General features: G+C 42.0%; 4 protein-coding genes across 15 annotated transcripts in view; 3 read left to right on the forward strand and 1 right to left on the reverse strand.

Moving 5' to 3' along the window:
* The first annotated feature begins 306 nt into the window (after positions 1-306).
* LOC123510396 (double-stranded RNA-specific editase 1-like) lies at positions 307-8,712 on the forward strand. The gene is made up of 9 exons (XM_045265512.1): positions 307-356; positions 834-965; positions 1,994-2,178; positions 5,365-5,428; positions 6,840-7,012; positions 7,173-7,410; positions 7,646-7,809; positions 8,097-8,283; positions 8,469-8,712. The coding sequence occupies exons 2-9, from the start codon at positions 956-958 to the stop codon at positions 8,552-8,554; spliced, it is 1,107 nt and encodes a 368-aa protein (XP_045121447.1). The 5' UTR covers positions 307-356; positions 834-955; the 3' UTR covers positions 8,555-8,712.
* LOC123510397 (jerky protein homolog-like) lies at positions 3,258-4,017 on the reverse strand (the record flags this gene model as incomplete). The annotated part of the gene is given in 1 exon segment (XM_045265514.1): positions 3,258-4,017. A coding segment is annotated over 1 exon segment (734 nt), but the record flags the coding sequence as incomplete, so codon positions are not given.
* A 3,239-nt stretch (positions 8,713-11,951) lies between the features above and the next one.
* On the forward strand, positions 11,952-17,030 carry LOC123510400 (39S ribosomal protein L9, mitochondrial-like). Of its 2 annotated transcripts, none has more exons than XM_045265526.1 (6): positions 11,952-12,030; positions 14,642-14,785; positions 15,056-15,221; positions 15,493-15,662; positions 15,806-16,006; positions 16,311-17,030. In XM_045265526.1, exons 1-6 carry the CDS (start codon positions 12,016-12,018, stop codon positions 16,500-16,502), a joined length of 888 nt encoding a protein of 295 aa, XP_045121461.1. In that variant the 5' UTR covers positions 11,952-12,015; the 3' UTR covers positions 16,503-17,030. The 2 variants fall into 2 exon arrangements, with proteins under 2 accessions (XP_045121461.1, XP_045121463.1); XM_045265528.1 differs by lacking the exon at positions 11,952-12,030 and adding an exon at positions 12,344-12,499.
* Positions 17,031-17,614: 584 nt separating this feature from the next.
* Positions 17,615-20,801, forward strand: part of LOC123510398 (vinculin-like) — a 50,194-nt gene continuing 47,007 nt past the window's right edge. For 10 of the 11 annotated variants that reach the window (XM_045265515.1, XM_045265516.1, XM_045265518.1 and 7 more), the window contains exon 1: positions 17,615-17,775. In XM_045265515.1, the coding sequence (XP_045121450.1) occupies positions 17,719-17,775 (57 nt within the window). In that variant the 5' untranslated portion in view covers positions 17,615-17,718. The remainder of the gene's footprint in view (positions 17,776-20,801) is intronic. The other variant, XM_045265524.1, reaches the window with a different exon arrangement.

The following is a 20,801-nucleotide window of genomic DNA, read 5'->3' on the forward strand; positions in this document are numbered from 1 at the left end:
TACAAGGGAGCTTGAACGGGGTCACAGATGGATGAAGTAAATATGTACTGTACTACAGTACATTATTGGTGTGTGTGTGTGTGTGTGTGTGTGTGTGTGTGTGTGTGTGTGTGTGTGTGGAGGAAGGAACTCAAAACGATTATTCAAATCGTGGCGCTGTTTGTTTACAAAGGCGTTAGTTTGCGGTTCACTCAATGGATGGCGCTGTTATCCACTATTCTAGCGGTATCTGGCATCTTTACTGGCGACACGAATTTCTTATGGTGGATGGCAATCTTTCCAGTCTTGTTTTATCTATAGTCTTTATGTACGCTTGGTAGCGCTTGGTACATCTTTATTTTCGGTGATAAGGAGAGGTAAGCTATCCTTAACCAGCACTGGTGATATATGGACAAAGATTATGGACAAATATAATGGTCTGAGCTAAGTACATAGCCAACATGAGTATTTAGTATAGGTTTGGAAGGCAGGTAAGCTTTACAAGCAGCTTGTTCTTTGTTTTCTGTGATGACAGAGAGAACCACCCCATTTTATATAAAGCAACATAGTGGTTAGACCGTCAGATCTAAGTAATATGTACAACATAGAGACACTACGGTAAGTGCAGTTTGGGGGAAGTACCGTAGCAGCTATGGCGGCTCTGGTGTTTCACTCACCAGTCGGAGGGTGGGAGGGAAGTAAAACTAAAACCTGATAATTTTTTTGGAACGCAATAAGCAGGTTAATTAAAAGTGGTCCGAACTCTGTCTGTAGTTTCGTCTGTAATAGAGATACTGATGAAAGGTAGAAATTTATCGATCCTCTTTGTCTTTCCTGCTGGGTGAATAATTAAGTGGTGCCACGTAGCAGGCTCCCAGCGTCGTATTGATCGTTCCCGGACATTCAACCGCCAGTCACCTCGTCTGGGAGCAAGGAAGGCTGGATACAAGTTGTCATTGCCTGTTCTGTTACTGAAATGATCTTGCGTAAGTGCTTATTTATGGGTGTTGTTAGACAGGATGTATTGGTGCTAGTCACTAGTGTGGGCATGTCCCTGGCTGGCTGGGCCATTCCAGCAGGTCTGACTCTGCCTTGCAGCTTACAGTGACTAATGCTGAAGTATTGTGTATTGTTCAGTCATCTGTTTAGTGTAGCTGATAGCCTTGAAGATATTGCGTATTGTAATAGTGAGATAGTTTGTCTGCAGCAATGCCAGTCCCCAGGAAGTCATGTTAGTTGAAGGATTGATAAGGCATTGCTAAATTAATCTGTCTTAAACTATGTTAAATTGCATTGATTTTTTTTTACAATTTCAATGTGGGATTGCAGGGAGCACGTATAGCTGTGGCATAGTGGATAAGGTGGTGAGCGTGGGATCGGGAAGACGTCCACGCGTAGGTTCGAATCCCACCGCTTACAGCCTTAAAAACACTTTGCCATTTGTCGAGTGGTTTAAAGTTACCTACATATCACCATGATACCCAGGTTTTAGGTGGTTACGCTGAAGATGAGCTTGGGCGGTGATATGGGCCCTAATATGGGTACCACTATAAATAAAATGGGCTGAAGCTGAACAGCGCTTCCCATACACTCTTCAAGTGTGCCTACAGGCGCTATAGGCCTTACCGTAAAAAAGAAAAGAAAAAAAAAATGCCATACTTACGGACTACTAGAAGCATGTTAAGCAAAATTTTTACCCGAATAACTCCAACCTTAATCACAATTGGCACCATTTTAAATGTCACTTTTTTTTTTTTTTTTTTTTCTCAGAAAACCACCTTGCATAGTAACTTATGGATTAACGCATGCCCAAAATTCTACTTTCCATTGTTTTATCAAGATAATTTTTGAAGGGAGCACCACACTCTTCATGAGAGCTTCAGGGAGCACCACACTCTTCTTGAGAGTTTGTGTGAAATGTTTTGATTAGAAAAAGCTTTGCATTGATATGGAAAACACACATTAATGTTTTCATGATGTTTTCATCTCATTGACCTTCCTTTGTTTTGTTCAGATTCTGGCCGTGGCAATATGGCCTCCAGCACCAAGCCCCTTGCCCCACCTCCACCCCCTCCATCCCTTGGCCTTGTGTCAGACAACCCACCTGCAAACATAATGGATGATGCTGAGGACAGGGATGTCAATGGCTTGGGGCTGTCTGACGCTGATGTCAATATGGATGACATGGAAGGTGAAGAGGTAAGGTGTAGTACTGGCATATGACAAATTCTCTCTCTCTCTCTCTCTCTCTCTCTCTCTCTCTCTCTCTCTCTCTCTCTCTCTCTCTCTCCATTTTTTTTAAATAAATGCTTATCTTTTAGTATTGAATATCAAGTTTCTCAATTGAATACAGGTTGAACCTCCCAAATCCGGCAACCACCGGACCTTAGACTTGCTGGACCATGGAAAATTCTGAACCATAGGTGGTCCCCAAAACACCCTCTATATACTTACCCTGCATTATACAAGTGTAGCTGTAACTTTGTTTTGATATATGATAGTTGTACATGAAAATATACATGCAGAAGTACCTATATAGAAAAACACGTTGAAAGAATATGGATCTATTTTTACAGCTAGACAAGCAGATAAACTGTAAAGAAAGAAATCTAGAATACATTATGACCAGTAAATGCTACTGAATTACATAACATAATGAAATTGTTACAGTACTGTACCTGTACACCTATGCAACAATGATGTTCACCTGGAAGTAAGGAAAATATAAAATAAGACGAGGAAAAACAAAAACAAAATGAAGAGTGCACAAGATATGCAGTAAAACTACAGATCTAAGAAAATGATGAAATTCAAAACACAAATTAAAAGTAAAGAAAGTAACTACAGTAAATAGAAAATGAAACAATTAAAATGTCATAAAGTATTATGACTTGGGAACCCAGCACTGGTACATTCAGATACTGTAACTCCAAGTTACATTACACTGGAGTTATATCCGTGGTCTTGACTGGAGAGACATCCGGGGTGCCAGAAGTTTGGGGTGCAGGGTCATCTGGAGTGTGGGCTTGAGAGGCATCGGCGGAGATGTCCGTGGCGGCGGTCGTAGAGGCTGCAGGGCGCTCAGCTGTGGCTTGTTTACATGCTGAAGTAGCTCTCTTCATCCAGTTGTCCACTGTTGTTTGTTTCATTAATTTAGGTTTTTCTTTGATGAGATGATCTTTCCAAAGATAGAGAGTCGTTTCTTGTTCTGTAATATGTTGTGTTGCTCGAATGCTTCAACCAAGTCGGTGGTCATCTGGATGCATTTATCGATCGATTCTTGAATTTTCGCCACATCCTCGTAACTTTCATTTTCACTGTCTTTACCATTTATATCAGCAGGTGTATTTCCACCATTCTTCACCATCTCAACAATTTCAGCTTCAGTCATCTGGTGGACTGTTGGAGCATCTTGATCAGCATCAAGCCACTCCATCAAATTATCTTCCCCCACATTCCTGACCATTTCTTCAGCTTTAGGGTTGACTAAGCTGCTTGCATACTCCATCAGTTCACTGACAACAGCCTTCTTTTGAGAAATTTGGAAGCCTTTGAAATCCGCCTCTTCACCGTCATCAACACTGTCAGCGAACATTAGCTGTGGCCACAGCTTGTGCCACCCATTTTTTAATGTAGATGGCGTTACTGCAACCCAGCCTTTAGCAACCGTCCAGATTGCATCCTTAAGTGTGAATTCTTTTTGAATTGTTTGAATATCTTTTCCATTATTTACAGCCAGTAGTACATGGTGCATGAATGCTGATCTATATTTACACTTCATTGAGCGTAAAATGCCCTGATCACAAGGCTGGATGAGGGACGTACAGTTTGGTGGCAAGTACAGTGCCACAACGTTATCCTTCACCAACAATACTGCATCGGGATGAGACAAACAATTGTCCAGCAGGAGTACAATTTTACAATCAGGGTTAAGGCCAGCTGATGTACAATGAGCTCTAGCCTCCCGTACGAAATATCGCTCAAACCATTCAAGAAATATTTTAGTCGTCATCCATCCTTTTTTGTTGGCACGGTAAATAACTGGCAACACTTTCACGCCTTTGAAACATCTAGGATTCACACTTTTGCCAATAACCAGTAACTTGGTCTTGTGTGTGCCTGCTGCATTGCTACATCCAAGCACTGACACCCTGTACTTACTGCCTTTACTGCCAGTACATTCCTGTTCTGTTTCTTGAACCAAAGTTTTTCCTGGGAGACGACGCTAGTACAGAGCAGTTTCATCAGCATTGTAAACCTGCTCTGGGGTTAGTTTCTCTTGTGCAATAAACTGAGCGAACTCGTCCACAAACTTAGTGACTGCGTCCTTATCTGCACTAGATTTCTCACCACATATGCGATGTAAAGTAATTCCATGTCTCGTTTTGAATTTTGTAACCATCCCTGAGAATATTCACAATCATGTTGTAAATTAAGTTCAGCATGGAAAATTTATGCCTGTGCCATTATCATCTCGCTGGACACGGACGTTACCAGCGCGCCGGAGCTTAAACCACTGTATGAAAGCCCTGTCTAAATCACTGCTTTTACCCTCCTTAAGTGTTCTACGAACCTCCATGTTCTTCTTGCTCTCACACTCACTGTAAAACTTGAGAAGTTGATTCTTCTGCTTTTTTATATCATAGACGGTTGATGAGCCAATGTACTGTTGGCATAGGGTCCGCACTGAAACACCTTTATCTAGCTTCCTCAATAGGTCCACTTTCTGTTGCACTGATATTGTCATATGTTTGCGCTTTTTCTTTGGTTCACACACAACTATCATTTCCTGGTCGCTTGGAAATCATGTTTAGGGGCAAATATTATGGAAAAAAAATTTTATGCACCTGAGGGGGTGGTGCTTGCAATAAATGGCAGCGTGGTACTGATCCAAGTTTGACCCAGAATGCCCGTGCTCCAAAACACAGTACAGCGCCGTGGCGGCGGTCTGGCAAATTACTCCGGCCAATTAAAAAATTCCGGCAAACAAAAATTTTGCCCGATGAAAGAATACCGGATTAAGGAGGTTCAATCTGTAGTATTAAATAAGGTGTGGTTAAGATTATTTTCATAATCCTCTAATCAAGAATAGATAAAGGGAGAAGGCATGTTTGGTTTGAGACACAAGGTGGCATAAACTGGTTACCAAGAGGAAAATATTTTGTCTTTTCCAGTATTTTGTATATAATGCATCAATATTTTCATCTATAAATGTGAAACCTACAGTGAGGGATGAGAATAAGAAATTACCTAACACATTTCATACTGATAACGCAAGATTCAACATCATTTGGTTTGTTTATTTGATTTGATAGCAATGACAACCAAACTTGATACCATAGTCACTGAGTGATGTCTTTGCTTGTGCCTTACCTCACCCTCCAGGAGGAGGGAATGGATGGCCAGAAGAAGAAGAGAGCCTACAAGCCCCCATGGAGGAGAACCAAAGGTATGCCTGATCAAAGTACTAAGGTTTTATTCAGATGAGAGCTTTGCCTTCTTGAGATATTTCTGAAAGGTACTTTCTGAGCAGTATGGATTATGTGGAAAGAAGTAAGTTGTAATCTGGTTAGAAGATTGCTTTGTTATTTATATTGGGAAGCGGTGGCATAGTGGATAAGGTGGTGAGCGTGGGATCGGGCAGACGTCCACACGTAGGTTCGAATCCCACCACGTACAGCCTTAAAACACTTTGCCATTTTTCGAGTGGTTTAAAGTTACCTACATATCACCATAATACCTAGGTTCTAGGTGGTTACACTGGAGATGAGCTTGGGTGGTGATATGGGCCCTAATATGGGTAACACTATAAATAAAATTGCGTTCGCCACTAATGGGCGGAAGTTGAACAGCGCTTCCAATACACTCTTCAAGTGTGCCTACAGGTGCTATAGGCCTTACCGTAAAAAAAAAAAAAAAATGTGTTGAGGTGTCCTTAGTTGGAGAAATTGCAGTGCCGGAGTTGATAAAACAAGAAAAACGAATGATTAATTTCAATACAGGTTATATATATACACTTGCATTTTTAATTGAGACTCATGTAGGTTCATGATTAAGGTTTTTATTGATGGGGTATTTGTAGTCTCATTATTTTGTATATTGTTATTTTGCTTCTGCCTTTAATACTGTCTCAGGTGGGGAAATATTGTTAGAATATAGAATAACAAGGATCAGGCAACAAATTGTAATAATTTTGGAGAATGTCCATAATACTTTATCCACGCAATGTCTTAACTGTCACTGTGTAATAGTGTCTTTATGATTAGTATCTGGTTAGAGTCTTAGATTCTTTTTTTCTCCCAGCCTTTTATTTATCATAGCTCTTCTTTGTTTTGACAGCAAGCTAGTTTGCTGAGCACGCAGGGCAGCTTTGACCCCCTGAGCTGTTATGTCTCCCCACGACTTGTTGTAGCACTCAGTAAAGCCATTGAGGAATCTTGTGGTAACTCATACTACATTGGCATTCATTCACTTGTATTGTCCTCACCACCTACAGAGAGTTAAAAAAAAAAAAACTCTTCTAAAGGTGCCACGTATGAGGCTGGGTGCTTACTTAACAGTCGTAGAGACATTTTCAGATTGATTAATTGAAGCGTGTTGCCCACACTTGTCATTCATGTCTGGCTGAGGTGGGAAGTACAGGCAGTACTCAACCCAATTCAGTCATTCCAGCTAAATTTGAGTGATGCTTTGCCACCAAGCAAACTGCAGTGTCTAGAAGCTTGTGGCACAGTTTTGCTCAAAGCTCTCTCCCATGCATCCTGTCTTTGCTGGCAGACTGAGGCAGGTTATTATTATTTTTTTAATTTTTTTTCAATTCACAATGGCAAGTGTGTTGTGACCTTTCAATTAATGTGCAGTGGCAGGCACCAGATTGAAAAGAAAGAAGGTACCAGGATTTAAGAACACCAGGATCAAGAAGTATGCACAGCCCAAGAACGCTGTGATGTGCCTCAACGAGCTGGAGCCGGGTGTCACCTATCAAACCGTGCAGGAGGGAGGCATCAGTCAGCCATTTTGCGTATCTGTTGAGGTTTGTGCAACAGAAAACAACAAAAATGGTTTGCGTACATGTTGATTTGTTATTTTACACTTCCTATTTGGTAACACCTTGACTGATGATAAAGTGGAGTGTTTAGCCTGTTGTCTTCTTGATAGAAGGATCTTTTCCCTTGACTACTGTACCTCCTCAGGTTAAAGGGCAGAAGTACCGAGGGTTTGGCTCGTCCAAGCAGTTGGCCAGACAGGCGGCGGCCGAGGTGGCACTTATCAGCTATGTGAAGCCGCCTGGAGAGAATAAGCAAGAGGACCAGACTCCCTGGGCCACCCTGGTGCCCTTTGCCATGTACAAGCTGTTCAATGACTGGCGTGAGGGCCGTGTGGGGAGGTGTCCCTCCCCGGCCCAGCCCTATGGGGCAGCTGTTCCCACTGGTGAGAATTGCTGGCAGGGATTGGGTTACTAGTGAGCTAATTGGATCAGTTTTTTTATTCATTATTTTTGTTGTTGAAATAGGAACAGGTTACGTAAACTTTCCATGCTCACAACATACACTCTCAGCTTACAGCTGGGTACAGGCATCTCCTAGTGTAATAATTTGAGTTTGACTGTCAATGGTATATGTTATGCCATAAAAGGAACATACAGAAGCCTTGATTTACTTGACAGGATCAATGCTTGCTGGCATCAATGCATACTTCAACAATCCACCTGCATCTGGTGACAGCACTGCTGGTGGTGAAGAGACCAGTTCCCAGCCTGCTGCTGCTATGGACACAATCGTTGCACATCTGGATGGTCGTGTCCCTGCTGACTTAGCTGGTGATGCAAAGGTGAGTGCAGGCAAGGATGAACTGAGCTGCTGGGTAGGAGACAAGCAGTGCTGGGAGCACGTAGTGCCAGGGTTAGTTTCAGAATGATGAGCAGAAATCTCACTGGTGTGGAGCCTCTTGGAACAGAATTGGTGGCAGTAGATGTGGTTCTCCTTCACTGGCCACAGAAGTGGCCATCCTCTAATGCAGAGATTTTCATCCTTCTATATGTATTGTCATTAGACTTTAGCATTATTTTTAAGTGCCTTTTTCACTGAAAACATATGTGAGATGAAATTGTGTTCCAGGGGAAGGCAAAACCATTGCCTAAACCAGCCAAACAAGTCCCTGAGGGTGCGGCTACCATGCACCCTGTGATGGTGCTGAACCAGATGAAGCCTGGAGTGCAGTACAGTGTCACAGAGAGTACACGTGAGGGCAAGGCATTCTTCACCCTCAAGGCTACCATTGATGACCAGGAGTTCACGGGTGAAGGTGAGCCTGGAATCACTGAAGTATATTATGCTTTACATAATTGTTGATTTCAGATCTCAAGAATATTGTCAGTAAGAAATTAGGCATCTAGAGGATTTCAAATGCTTAAAGTATGATATAGTTGCATTGAAATAACTTTTAACACAGATAATGTGTTACTTAATTCTAATGTTTTGTGCTTTCAGGAGTAAATGTGAAGAAAGCCAAGTTGGCCTTAGCAAAGACAGCCATCCAGGAGCTGTACGGTGTCGAATCCTCCTTTGCATCTTAGATGCAAATTGTGTCTAATGAAGCACACTAAACTCTCTCATCCATGAAATACCAACACACACACACACACACACACACACACACACACACACACACACACACACACACACACACACACACACACACACACACACACACACACACACACACACACACACACACTTTAAAGAAAGAATAGAGAAATGGAGGCAGGACACTATGAGCCCCACTTGAACCCTATACAATACAACTAGGTAAACACACACACACCAGAATCATTAACCCCTTCCATACCGCAAGACTGTTTTGTGGTACGCGCACACGCGCAAAAGCGACCTCATGGTACCGCAAGATGCCGCCGTGGTAATGCGTGCGCACACACCAATACATTTCCGTGTATAACCGTGGCCTGAGTGCGGATTTTGCCTTTTTCATGCTCCACGTGGTTCACTATAAACAAACAAACACTGGAGGCGTTATTTTTAGCCACCCCAGCGTAACAAAACCATCCCCCCCACTAGCCAATCAATATCGGAGTTAATTTTTCATGCATAAACTATAAAGCCAATCACTATTCTTTGACATATATTATTCCCACAGTCCCCCCAAGAACATCAGTTCTCTAGTATCGGCCGTGGTGAAACTGTTCTATTGCCTCTAGTTAGAGATAATGGCGCCTGCTTCGTGTAGCAGCGATGAGGATTATCATAATTATGAGACAGATAGTGAGGATATACTGGAAGACTCTCCAGATGAATATGATTCAGACTATGATCCTGAAAAAGAAATAGGAGAGAGTGATAGTGACAGCAGTGTTGAAACCCTCTCGGCAAGTGAGGGGGAGCAGCCTAGTTATGACTGCCTCAGGGCCACCCTCACCAGGTGCAGAGTGTGTGGTGCTGAATTTATGATTAGTGCACAATTTATGATTATGTTTACGCTTTTATTAATAAAATTACAAAAATATGTTTAGAAAAAAGTACATAACACTGAGTTAGAAAGAAATATAATGTGTAGATCTGGCCGTGAGGCACGTGCGCACACGGGCAGGGGGCTGCGGTATAGGAGGGGAACGCTTTGTTTATATCGGGGGGGGGGGGTGGCTGCGGTAAGGAAGGGGTTAACTTATGATAATGCACTACTAAAACACCTGCTTACCTCACATTATCACTGAATGGTTCACTGAACAAGTCTGAACATTTATGCTCAGGATACTACCCACCATGAGGGCATGAACACTAGTCTGTAGAAGATATATGGTTTATCAGTGTGTTTCACTCAAGCTGTGTGATGGATCTACAATGTTGTTGGGGCATTGTTTGATTTAGGTGATAGTTTTTAGTAGTGCGTTTTGGTGTTGCAGGTGTAGTTTTATTGGATCCCCCCCCTTTTCTTTCCCCTGAGAAGAGGGGCTTGTGCAATTTTACAGACAAAAATTTTAGTAAGTTCTGACTTTGGACACACTGAGGATTAGAGTGCAGAATAATATAAGATGAAGGAATAAATTGCTGTTGAGGTTTGAATAATTAGTTGTGCTTGACTGCTTTACTGTGCTTTGTGCCCATTGTCAGTAAGTGCTGCCAGAAATCTGGAGGCTTTGGGGCAATATTCAAAGGTTGAGTTTTCAAACTCTCACAATTGTAACATGACAACGTTTTGCTGATTTACCAAAAGAAATGTACACATTTAGTTTATTAATTGTTTTCACTTTAATGACTGTAAAATGTTTTTACTGCTTTTTGTTTATAGAATGATGTGATAGATCATTACCTTCTTGATTGGTATAACTGAAGCTTTATGATTTCTTTAGAATTTTATTCTGTACTATATTAGTTGTCAGTATTCACAGTCTGTTAATAAATAGAAATAAAATGTGGTTATTTAGGGTTATTGTTAATCTATTATACTTATAGAGGATGTTGTATCTCCATGCTTGCAGTATGCACCATTTCAGTTGAGTGTTTCCTAGTGATCAATAAAGTTGTCATCAACGAAAAAAGTTTAAATTTGCAAATATATGATTAATACCATGTGTAAAAATTAAGTCATTAGACCCAAGGCACTCCTCTGCATCACCATAATGAATGGATAGGGATGCAGACATGACAAAAATCTGGCTTATTTCAATAAGAATGATTAGGAATCCAATAATGACTAGTGCATCAAATTTCATTAAAACATAATTTTTGTAGTAATACATTGTCTAACTGTATTGGATGTTTTAGTGGAGTCAATAAAGATGCTTAGTAATGAATCTATTTCCCTCTAACTACTATAGCATAAACTTCAGAAAAAAAATTCTTGAAGCATCATTAAAGGTTTCCAGGGTTGCAGCATTAAGAGTGACACTTGGGTATTGGATAAGGCTTGAGAGACTAGCTGAAGCAAGCATACCAAGAAAAGTGTATCTGAAATGAAAGTTGAGGTAAGTGGAGAAAGATCCATGAAATTGACAGGTTGGATTGGAGTATAAGTGGTGTGAAGGGTGAGTGGCTGGGAGGAATCAAATTGAGCACGAATCAATATTGACGAGTAATTCAGTCTTGTAAATCATCTTTATGATAATCATGTAATAATCAGACCTCATATAAAAGAGAATTATATAAACTACTTGCTAAAGAGAATTACATGGACCATATGCGAAGAGAATTTACATTTACCACATACGAAGAATCACATGACCACATGCGAAAGACACTTATATTGAACACTACCTGAAATAATTGCGTGAGCTCAATCTTTCTAGTTCAAACATTTGCTTGAACAATTCCTGGGTCATCGTCTTTATGAGTATTGTTAGCTACGTCCTTATGTGAATTATGTTCTGCATCTAAAACTAGGCGACCGTTCTGCAGTCCTCCAGCGGTACACTAGTAGTTTTGGTTGGAAGATGCAGAAGAGACTGATGAGGAATCAAGGCCCTCATCTTGATAAGAAAAAATCTTGGTAAGAAACCACATGCGAAAGAATTACCTAGATCTCGAGCAGTGATGTTAATTGTACGACAATTATCGTATTTGTACGATAATATGGCTGTTTGTACGATGTACGATACATAGGTAAGAATCGTACACCAATATACAATAATTGAGTGGCAAAGTATTTTTTTTTTTATATTTGTAATAAGGTACTGGAATAATTGTGTAAAGAAAAAATATCGATGTCAACATTTCAGAGAGAGAGAGGGGCTGGGGACTGGGGAGGAAAGGAAAAAGGAGAGAGACACTGTCAGTCACAGTCAGTGTCAAGTGACAAAATGATCTTATTAGTGTGACTCTTAGTATGGTGAAGGGCGAGTTTTCCTTCTCTTATCATATGTTCTATTTGACGTATAACGGTATGAAAAAACAAAACATTCTCATTATGTGGCACTAATGGGCAACAATAAATAAAGGAATAAATAATAAGGGTTTTCCAGTGTAGGTTGTGTTGCGGAGAGTGATGGACTGACGATTGACTGATACGTTGACCCCTTGGAGATACATGCACATTGACACTGTACGTAAGCTTTTATCAATATATAGTTTTCATTATATATATATATATATATATATATATATATATATATATATATATATATATATATATATATATATATATATATATATATATATATATATATATATATATATATATATATATATATATACACACACACACACACACACACCTTTGTGTAACCTTTGTATGTGTAGTATGCCATTTGCATATGAAAATGAATGAAAATTAATGAAATGTTCAATACAGTGTATAATGCAGTTCTGATGTGTGTATATTATTTTTCCTTTGGATGTACGATAATATTAGGCAAAATACGATAATTCTGGTGGTTCGGTACGACAATATGGGCTAGAAAAGTTAACATCACTGATCTCGAGCAACTGCAATCTTGCGGCCCCGGTGCATCAAGATCAAAACAAGATCGCCGCACCGGACAGCGGACACGGCACACTGATATTTTGATGAGGTACTCGTGTTTGTTTTTCTTGATTCATTGCTACAAGTTTGATGTTGGTGACTTGTTACTCTTGTATTGGCTCTATTCCTACTATAGAGGCAAGTCATCTCAGGCTGCTCCACTCCGCTCTTCTCTGGATCGGCAGTTGGAGTGTGTAGTTGATGTAGTGTGGGGCTCGTCAGGCACTGTTGATATAACATAACATAACATAAATAATAGGATAACAAAGGGCCACCAGGGCCCATCTAGGTTATCCTGTATCAGTCGCACAGCAACCTCGGCATCAGTACTTAAAGATACACTTACAAGTACACAATACATTATATACTAATTCTAAATATTTGGCCCATTAACAGGGCTAAGTCCTGCAGCGAAATCCTCTACAATTTGTGGTCTCCATACATGGGGATCATGTCTCGTTTAACTATAGTAAATTTCTTATAAAAACTATCATGCAGTGCTATACATAATTATAAATCTAATAAATTTAAGTGCTTATCTAATCTGTTTTTAAACATTGTCAAACTAGTGCTATTTACAACCGTCTCTGGCAATGCATTCCAGAAGTCTACCACCCTATGACTAAAGAAATATTTTCTTATATCTAACCTGCAGCCTTGCTTTCTAATCTTCCTGCCATGATTTCTAGTCCTATTTCCTCCTCTAAGGTAAAGAAAGATCTCACATCTATGTAGTTTGTATCTGAGAACATTTTAAATAACTCTATCATATCCCTCTTATACATCTCCTCTCAAATGAAAACATGTTTAATTCCTTTAATCTATCTCTATACTCCAGGCGCTTTAATGCTGGTATCATCCTAGTTGCTCTTCTCTGAACTGCTTCTAACATGTTGATATCCTGCCTATAGTGGGGTGACCAGGCCTGTATGCAATACTCTAAATGGGGCCTAACATAGGAATTATATAAGCTACGCACCACTTCCTTACTTTTATAACTAACATTTCTATTTATAAAACCCAGGATCCTATTTGCCCTATTTCTTGCTTCTAAACATTGCTTTGAAAATTTCATAGTCCTGTCTATCACTACTCCTAAATCCTTTCCTTCCTCTACTGCCTCTAGCCAACATCCCTCCATCTCATAGTTAAAGTTTGTGTTGTCTTTACCTAAATGCATAACCTGACACTTTTAGAATTAAACTCCATCTGCCACCTGTCTGCCCATGCTATCAGCCTGTCCAGGTCTCGTTGTATTCTGTAATTGTCCTTTTCACCCTGTACTGCACATGCTATCTTAGTATCATCTGCAAACTTTGATACTTTGCTACTAATTCCTATATCTAAATCGTTAATGTACACCAAGAAAAGAAGAGGTCCTAGCACTGATCCTTGGGGTACCCCACTAACCACTTCCTTCCACTCAGACATTGCCCCATTTAATACTACTCTCTGTTTCCTATCAGAAAGCCATTCACTAATCCAATCAACTAACCTACCCCTATCCCATGTAGTCTCAATTTGTACACTAGCCTCCTATGCGGTACCTTATCAAACGTCTTGCTAAAATCTAGATATATAACATCTATGCTATTTCCATCATCTAACTCCTTGGTAATATATTCTAAGATATCGAGCAAATTTGTAAGACAGGACCTCCCTGATCTAAAGCAATGTTGGGTATCTCTAATTAATCTATTCTCATTTAAATGCTCCCAAATACTACCCTTAATGATTTTCTCTAGTATGTTACATACTATACTAGTTAAACTGATCGGTCTATAATTATTCGCATCATCCTTCCTACCTTTTTTAAATATTGGAGTAACAGTACTCCACAAGTGGCACTTTCATTGACCAGCAGTCAGTCTTTTCTTACAGACAAAAGCCATACATTCTGCCATTTCATTTGGATAATCATCAGAGCTTGGTGCAACTTTAATTTTTTCAGATGTGATTTTGACATTGTGACTATGGTGTTGGATCTGGCACGACTTCTTCTTTCTAGACACTGTTTATTTCTCAAAAGAATATGGCACTTCAAATTGTGATCTGCATAATGAAGGGACCACCAGTGAACTAAACCTTAGCCAACCCAGTCCTCAGATGAAAATGCTTATGTTATGTCAATATTATCCTTGTATTGACATCATTCTCTCCACAATTACCAAGTGTCTGTGCTTCCCTGTAGATGCTGCGTTCCATGGTGCAGGGACTGGCATGCCTGCGACTGCATGGTGCTGGCCCAGCCGAGTGTGGTGCCTTGAGGGAGGCAGTGCAAAGCAGCGGGGCAATGGCCAGGGCTCTCCCACAGCCTCTTGTCCAGCCTGTTCGGGTACACTACTTGCCTTGTGTTTGTTTAGGACTGTTGCTTGAGTTATCTGAGTGCTATGTATGAAAAGAATGAAAGAATTCCACAGCACAGTTCCTGCATAGAGGAAGAAGCTTCATTAAGACCTTTTGAGTTGAAGAATGAAATGTTGGGCTGAGTACTCACCCTCTGTTTTATGAAACATACCCATATTCACTTTTAATTCCTCACACAAGACTGGAAGCTGTCAAGACATAGCCTGTTTTTTTATACAAACTCCTTATAACTTTTCAGACCACCTTTATCTTAAAACGCAAAAAGCGGCCTCACTTGGTGAAGGCTGACAAGCCTTTAGGGAGCAGGAAGCTGAAAGCTCGCCACTTCCTGTACGACCTGGTGGAGGACACCAATGTCAGGAAGAAGGAACCCATTAGGCTCATCCTCAAGACCTCAGTGGAAGGCAAGTCACTTCAGTTGTGAGAGATTTAATGGTGCCATTGTTGTTCTGAACATCTAAGCTTGTCTTTTATATTTTTTGCTATAAGTTTGCCATTCGCCATTTTTGTGTGTGTCCAGTAGCAGGACAGTCATCAGGCATGAGTCACATTGCTGTGTTTGGGCTTTGGCACCCTGCTTTTTTTTAGATGTTGGGGTCTTTACCAAGTAACTCTTGTGATCTCTCTGTTTAACCTCTGCCAGCAGTAAGCCTGAGGCTCTTTTTCCTCTGGCAGGGCTTGGATCACGAGGAGAAGTGGTTGAGGTCAGCCCCTATAAGGCCAGGAAGGACCTGCTGCTGCCTGGCCTGGCTGTGTATGCTTCGCCGGAAAACTTGGACAAGTATTCAAAATTGATGGTGGACACATCTCAGGATGATCAGCCATCGTCACCATTTGCTCTCAGTGTGAGGAGCCATGCATGTGTCTTTGAGTAAGCTAGAGACCAGGGCAGTGTTGGTTGTCACAGGTTGCCAGTATTTGGCAGGTCATCTGCTGAGCAACACTCTTTATCCATGAATCTCACTCATCTCTGCTTGTTTCTCACTAGACGGCCAAGCTGTTGTCTGAGATGATCATCAATGTCAGCATGAACAAGACCAACCCATGGGTGATGGAGCCGTGGCACGTCAAGGTCGCCTTCCGCAAGGTTGGGGCAATGGTGCCTGAGGAGGCCATCACCATGCCCCCCCACCCCATTGCTGGGCCTGATATGGCCCTACAAGGGAAGGCCTTTGTTGTCAAGATAAAGGTGAGGGAGGGATTCTTGGTGCAACACATTGAGTTGTTGGGTTGACTCCTTAGTGTTTAGGGACAGCCATTAATCTCAATGGTGGACCACTTTGGTTTGTGTGTTTACATTACTGCAGAACAGCTGAACCTCTCTTTACAGTAAGTGGGTGTTTGTGTGGCTTCATTTAGTGTTGATAGGACTAGTATGGTTCTGTGAATGTGGGATGCTCACACCTCTTGAAGAGTAGAGGATATGAATGACGAAGGGTACAGTATTACTGTGGGATGTGTTGTGCTGGTGCTGACTATGCTATCACTTACAGATCAACAATAAGGAGGAGGCGGCTGTGTGGTGCCGCGTCAACCACTACCCAACCGACCCGTTGGACCGCTCGTCATTCCAGAGTCATTACTGGGAGCTGCTGCCAGATCCTATCTTCCCAGAGCAGGCTGCCCTGCTGGAAGAACTGTTTGCCATGTACCAACAAAGGGCTGCTGCTAAGGAGAAGCAATAAAAGCAGAGTGTGGCACTGCGGGTTTTGTGTGTTTGCCTAACCCCTGTTGTGTTCGGCAGGACAGAAACTCTTCACTTTGGACTGGTTCTGTCTGACAGCCTCAGCTACACTGCTTCCAGGAGATGTAAAGCACAGGCTGTGGAGGAACAGAGACAAACTAACCTGGACTATCCTGATACACTGAAGATAAACAGTGGCACATCCTGCAGATGAGTGTTACAGTGAACCTTGAGGTGAGCCACAGCTCTCATTATGCTTTAACACATACAGGACTGCAGTAAACTAGTATCGCTTATTAAGGCTTTGTGTGTCACTTGTATATCAGTGAATGTTTAGGTTGAAAAGCTGAACCTCTTATGAAAACTCTGTATTGTAAATCTCCTGGAGATCAATCAAGTGGAAGAAGTACTACATTTCCAGACATGTTAAATAGCTGTAATTTTAGTAGTGGTGGGTGATGCAGGGCCCTGCAGCCTTGTATTCATAATGGTGTACATTGTGCCTGTACAGTAAATCTTTTATCAAACATCAGAGTTTTTCTGCACCTCAGGCAATCTTTATATAACCCTCAATACAAGAGAAATGGTCAAGCTGAATAAGGAAGGCAGGATTTACTAATTTACTGCTGTGGCACATCCTTACACCTCAATTTTATCACACCTTAATTCTTTTCATTCTCTCTTTGAAACAAATAAATTAAAAATGTCTTACCAGTGCTCAAAGGTAATTGGTATTTCAGGAGTTATATTGCTACAGAATCTCTCTTTCTTATTGTGAAGCATATTTAGTTATATGCTAACGTTCTAAAAGCTAAAAAATGTATTCTTAGGAAAACTAGGAGAAAATGTTGAAGAGATGTGAGTACCGAGAAATTCCTGAGAGGCTGCTGCTGCTGCTGATGATGATGATGAAAAACGATATGAATGGACACTGAAAACATACAAGCAGATATACAAAACATTTTGAAGCTCTATGGCTTTCTGCATGTTAATAACGTCTGAGTAACAGATAATTTAGGTGCCATGAGATAGGTTCTAGTGAAGTAGAGAGATTTTTACAAGAGTGTGGCTGCGCCGTGTGAGAATCACAGTCGCTGCCAAAACAAGCTTGGCTAATACTCAGTCTCCTCTTGGCCACCGGTGAGGGAGGGTGTGCTGGCTGTTTCGGATTGGGTTTTATGTTTATTGTATAGAACTTAAGAACATAGACGTGCAAGATGCCCGTGTTTCACACCAAGACCATCGAGGGCATCCTGGAGCCCGTGGCCCAGCAGGTAAGATCAACGATGGCTGCTGTCACCCGTGTGTGTGCGTGTGTGTGTGTGTGTATGTGTGCAGCTGATCCACGGCCTGCTGCCCTGTCTCACCGCGGCCTGCTGCCTTATTTCCTTGTACTCACCTGCCGTCGCCGCCCTAAGGCTTCACTTGGACAAGCCATTGAGGTGGGGCGGGATGGTGTCTGGCTGGCGCCGCCACACCTGGGGGCGCGGCCCGGCTCGGCACTTCACGGAGGCCAAACAGGTGGATCGCTCAGGGACAGGTTCGGTCTGAAATCATCGCTAAGGTGTTAGTGAGGCCGGTGGCGTCCTGACATAGCCTGGTGACGGCGGTGCCGGTGACGTAGGGTCAGGCGAGGCAGCGAGGGCGTCTTATCAGTGTGTGGTGCGTGGCGGTGCAGGCGTGCCCACCTGTCACGTCCGCGGGGATCTCAGGCAGCAGGCGGAGCAGGGCCTGCAGGCACCTCACGACTTGGCCCGGCCATCACAGCCGCCTGACACAGTGATTCATTAGTTTGACGTAAACATAGGGCGTCCTGCGTGAGTCGCGACAGTTGTCAGGGCGTGAGAGGCAGATCTGGGAACAGCAGCAGCAGCGGCGGCGACGACGGGGGCGCGACGCGTTGAATAGTGACAAAGGCACTGCTTCCTGTATTTCGTGCATTTCTAGAACATTCATTACAAGCCTTTCCTGAAGGTTGTCTGCCGCGTTTTGTGTGTGTTAATCCTCCGTGTAGGTAAGCACGGTACGAGGTGAACACTTAACAGTCTGCCACCATGTTACTCCACACATGCCGATGGTGGGGCGGCGCCGGGCGTGTTACGGGGATTTTGGATGTTTCAAGGTCTTCATCGCGTCAGTTTGCTAGCAGGATTTCTATTTGAGTCAATAGTACTTATCTTAGCTGCTTGGGTATAATATATTTCTAGTTAATTATATTTGCCTGTTTGACACCAAAACCATTTATATTTGGTAAACGAAGATAAAAAGCGAACAGAATTCCTGGAACTGTTATACAATGCAGTGTAGGTCAGAGTGACAGGAGGTATATCACAGAGTGTTTCATGTTCACTATTTACCGCATCAAGGCCGTGACTGTAATGCCCTGCGCTGCTGTGGTGATAATAAATATTACGTTTGAGTCTCCGAGTTTCTGTGTCAGTGGACATGTATTAGGATACATTTGCTGGGCTGGAGTTGTGTGACACACGCACACGCACCACACCACACCACACCCTTTTCCCGGTGTCAGAAACCTTTGCCTGATGAGTTTCCCGGTCGTGTCCTGCGGGAGGACGTGATCTTGGGGTGCAAGATGGCAGGACTGACAGTAGTGCCCACCCGTGAAGAGCGTCTGTTAGCTCTGACCCTGTAAAGTTTGTGTTTTTATAATTTTCTTCACTGCGGAACAATATGAAGTTGTCACGAGTGTTGAGGCGACTTGGTAACGTGAGGGTGGCTTGAGGTGACACAGTCTTGGTAACTGTTAGGTGAATGCGTGGCACAGGATGAACAACAGATAATAGTGTCCGTTTATTGAGGGACATATTAGGTTGGTTTGGGTACAACACACACACACACACACACACACACACACACACACACACACACACACACACACACACACACACACACACACACACACACTAATCAACCTACATGGGCGTGGCTGGTACACACACACACACACACACACACACACACACACACACACACACACACACACACACACACACACAAGACCCAGGAAACTCGGCTCTTCACCTTAATAACGCGCAGGGAACATAATAGAGATAACAGAATCCTTTCCTGACCTTTGTGTTATCTTGCCTTCATTTCACTGAGTGACTGAGGAGGAGAAGCAAGGGAGGATTTGGAACTTTAGCTCTGTATGGCCACACTCGCATACATTCATAGATACTTTATTGACTAGAGCTACGAGTCACTTGATACATTAGTGACATAGGAACCAAACCTCATAGTATACGCAAACATTCATTTAAACAAGATATACAATTGTCATATCCATAGGCTTTGCTTATTAACTAGGAATAAATCAATGACAGTTCCCGTTTTTCATAATCTTAAATAAGTATGAATATCACAAATAATTTTCCATATGAGCCGGTAAAGCATAATCAGACGGAGAATAGAATATTGAATACTCCATATGCCACATTGGTTAATTGACTCATTGATTATGTTATTGGCCACGCCCAGAGATAACATGTATTATAAATAAGTCCATTAGAAAAAGCACATTAGACTGGCATGCACACCCGCCCACCCACACACACACGGTTTATCAGAGTAGGTGATGGGAGGGTTTGACATGCTACTATGCTCCTATGCTCCTATTTCGGGATGTAATTCAGGATGGTTTCACGATATACATTAAGGAGGGTGTGCGGTGAGTGAGGCCCGTGTCAGGTGTCCATCCCCGCTGTGTGTGTGTTTGTGTGCGCGCAGAAAACCAGTTCTTTCATCTTAATCCCTCATCTACTTTCCTCAACACCACTATAACCACAATCACCACAGCCGCCACAATAACCACCATCATCATTCTCTCTCTCTCTCTCTCTCTCTCTCTCTCTCTCTCTCTCTCTCTCTCTCTGGGTCAAAGGTCAGAGGTGATGGGTCAGGTTGGTGAGTCCCTCGCTTCTCGCATCAAGGTGAGCGCGCTAATTGGCGGCCAGCGCAGGTGAACACACGCCTGGGGGGAAAATATAGGTAGATTATGTTAAGCCACGTGATGCTGGGAAAATATCTGACTATTGAATTAAACCGAGAGAACAACCCATGATAAATAATCTAGATAAGAGTCTTGTTGGAAAATTCTAAATGTAGGTAATTTGTCAACTAAATCACGTAGGTAATGCTTTGAAATTAACTGATTATGGAATGAGACAAAGATGAAAAAAAAAAAAACATGATAGATGATTAGAATAAAACGTATCTCCTTATTTCTATCTATCCATAAATCAATCTGATGTTCCTCAACACCTCTCCATTGCGATAACAG

This window comes from Portunus trituberculatus, chromosome 29 (assembly GCF_017591435.1).
Source record: "Portunus trituberculatus isolate SZX2019 chromosome 29, ASM1759143v1, whole genome shotgun sequence".
In the NCBI taxonomy this organism is placed as follows: Eukaryota; Metazoa; Arthropoda; class Malacostraca; order Decapoda; family Portunidae; genus Portunus; species Portunus trituberculatus.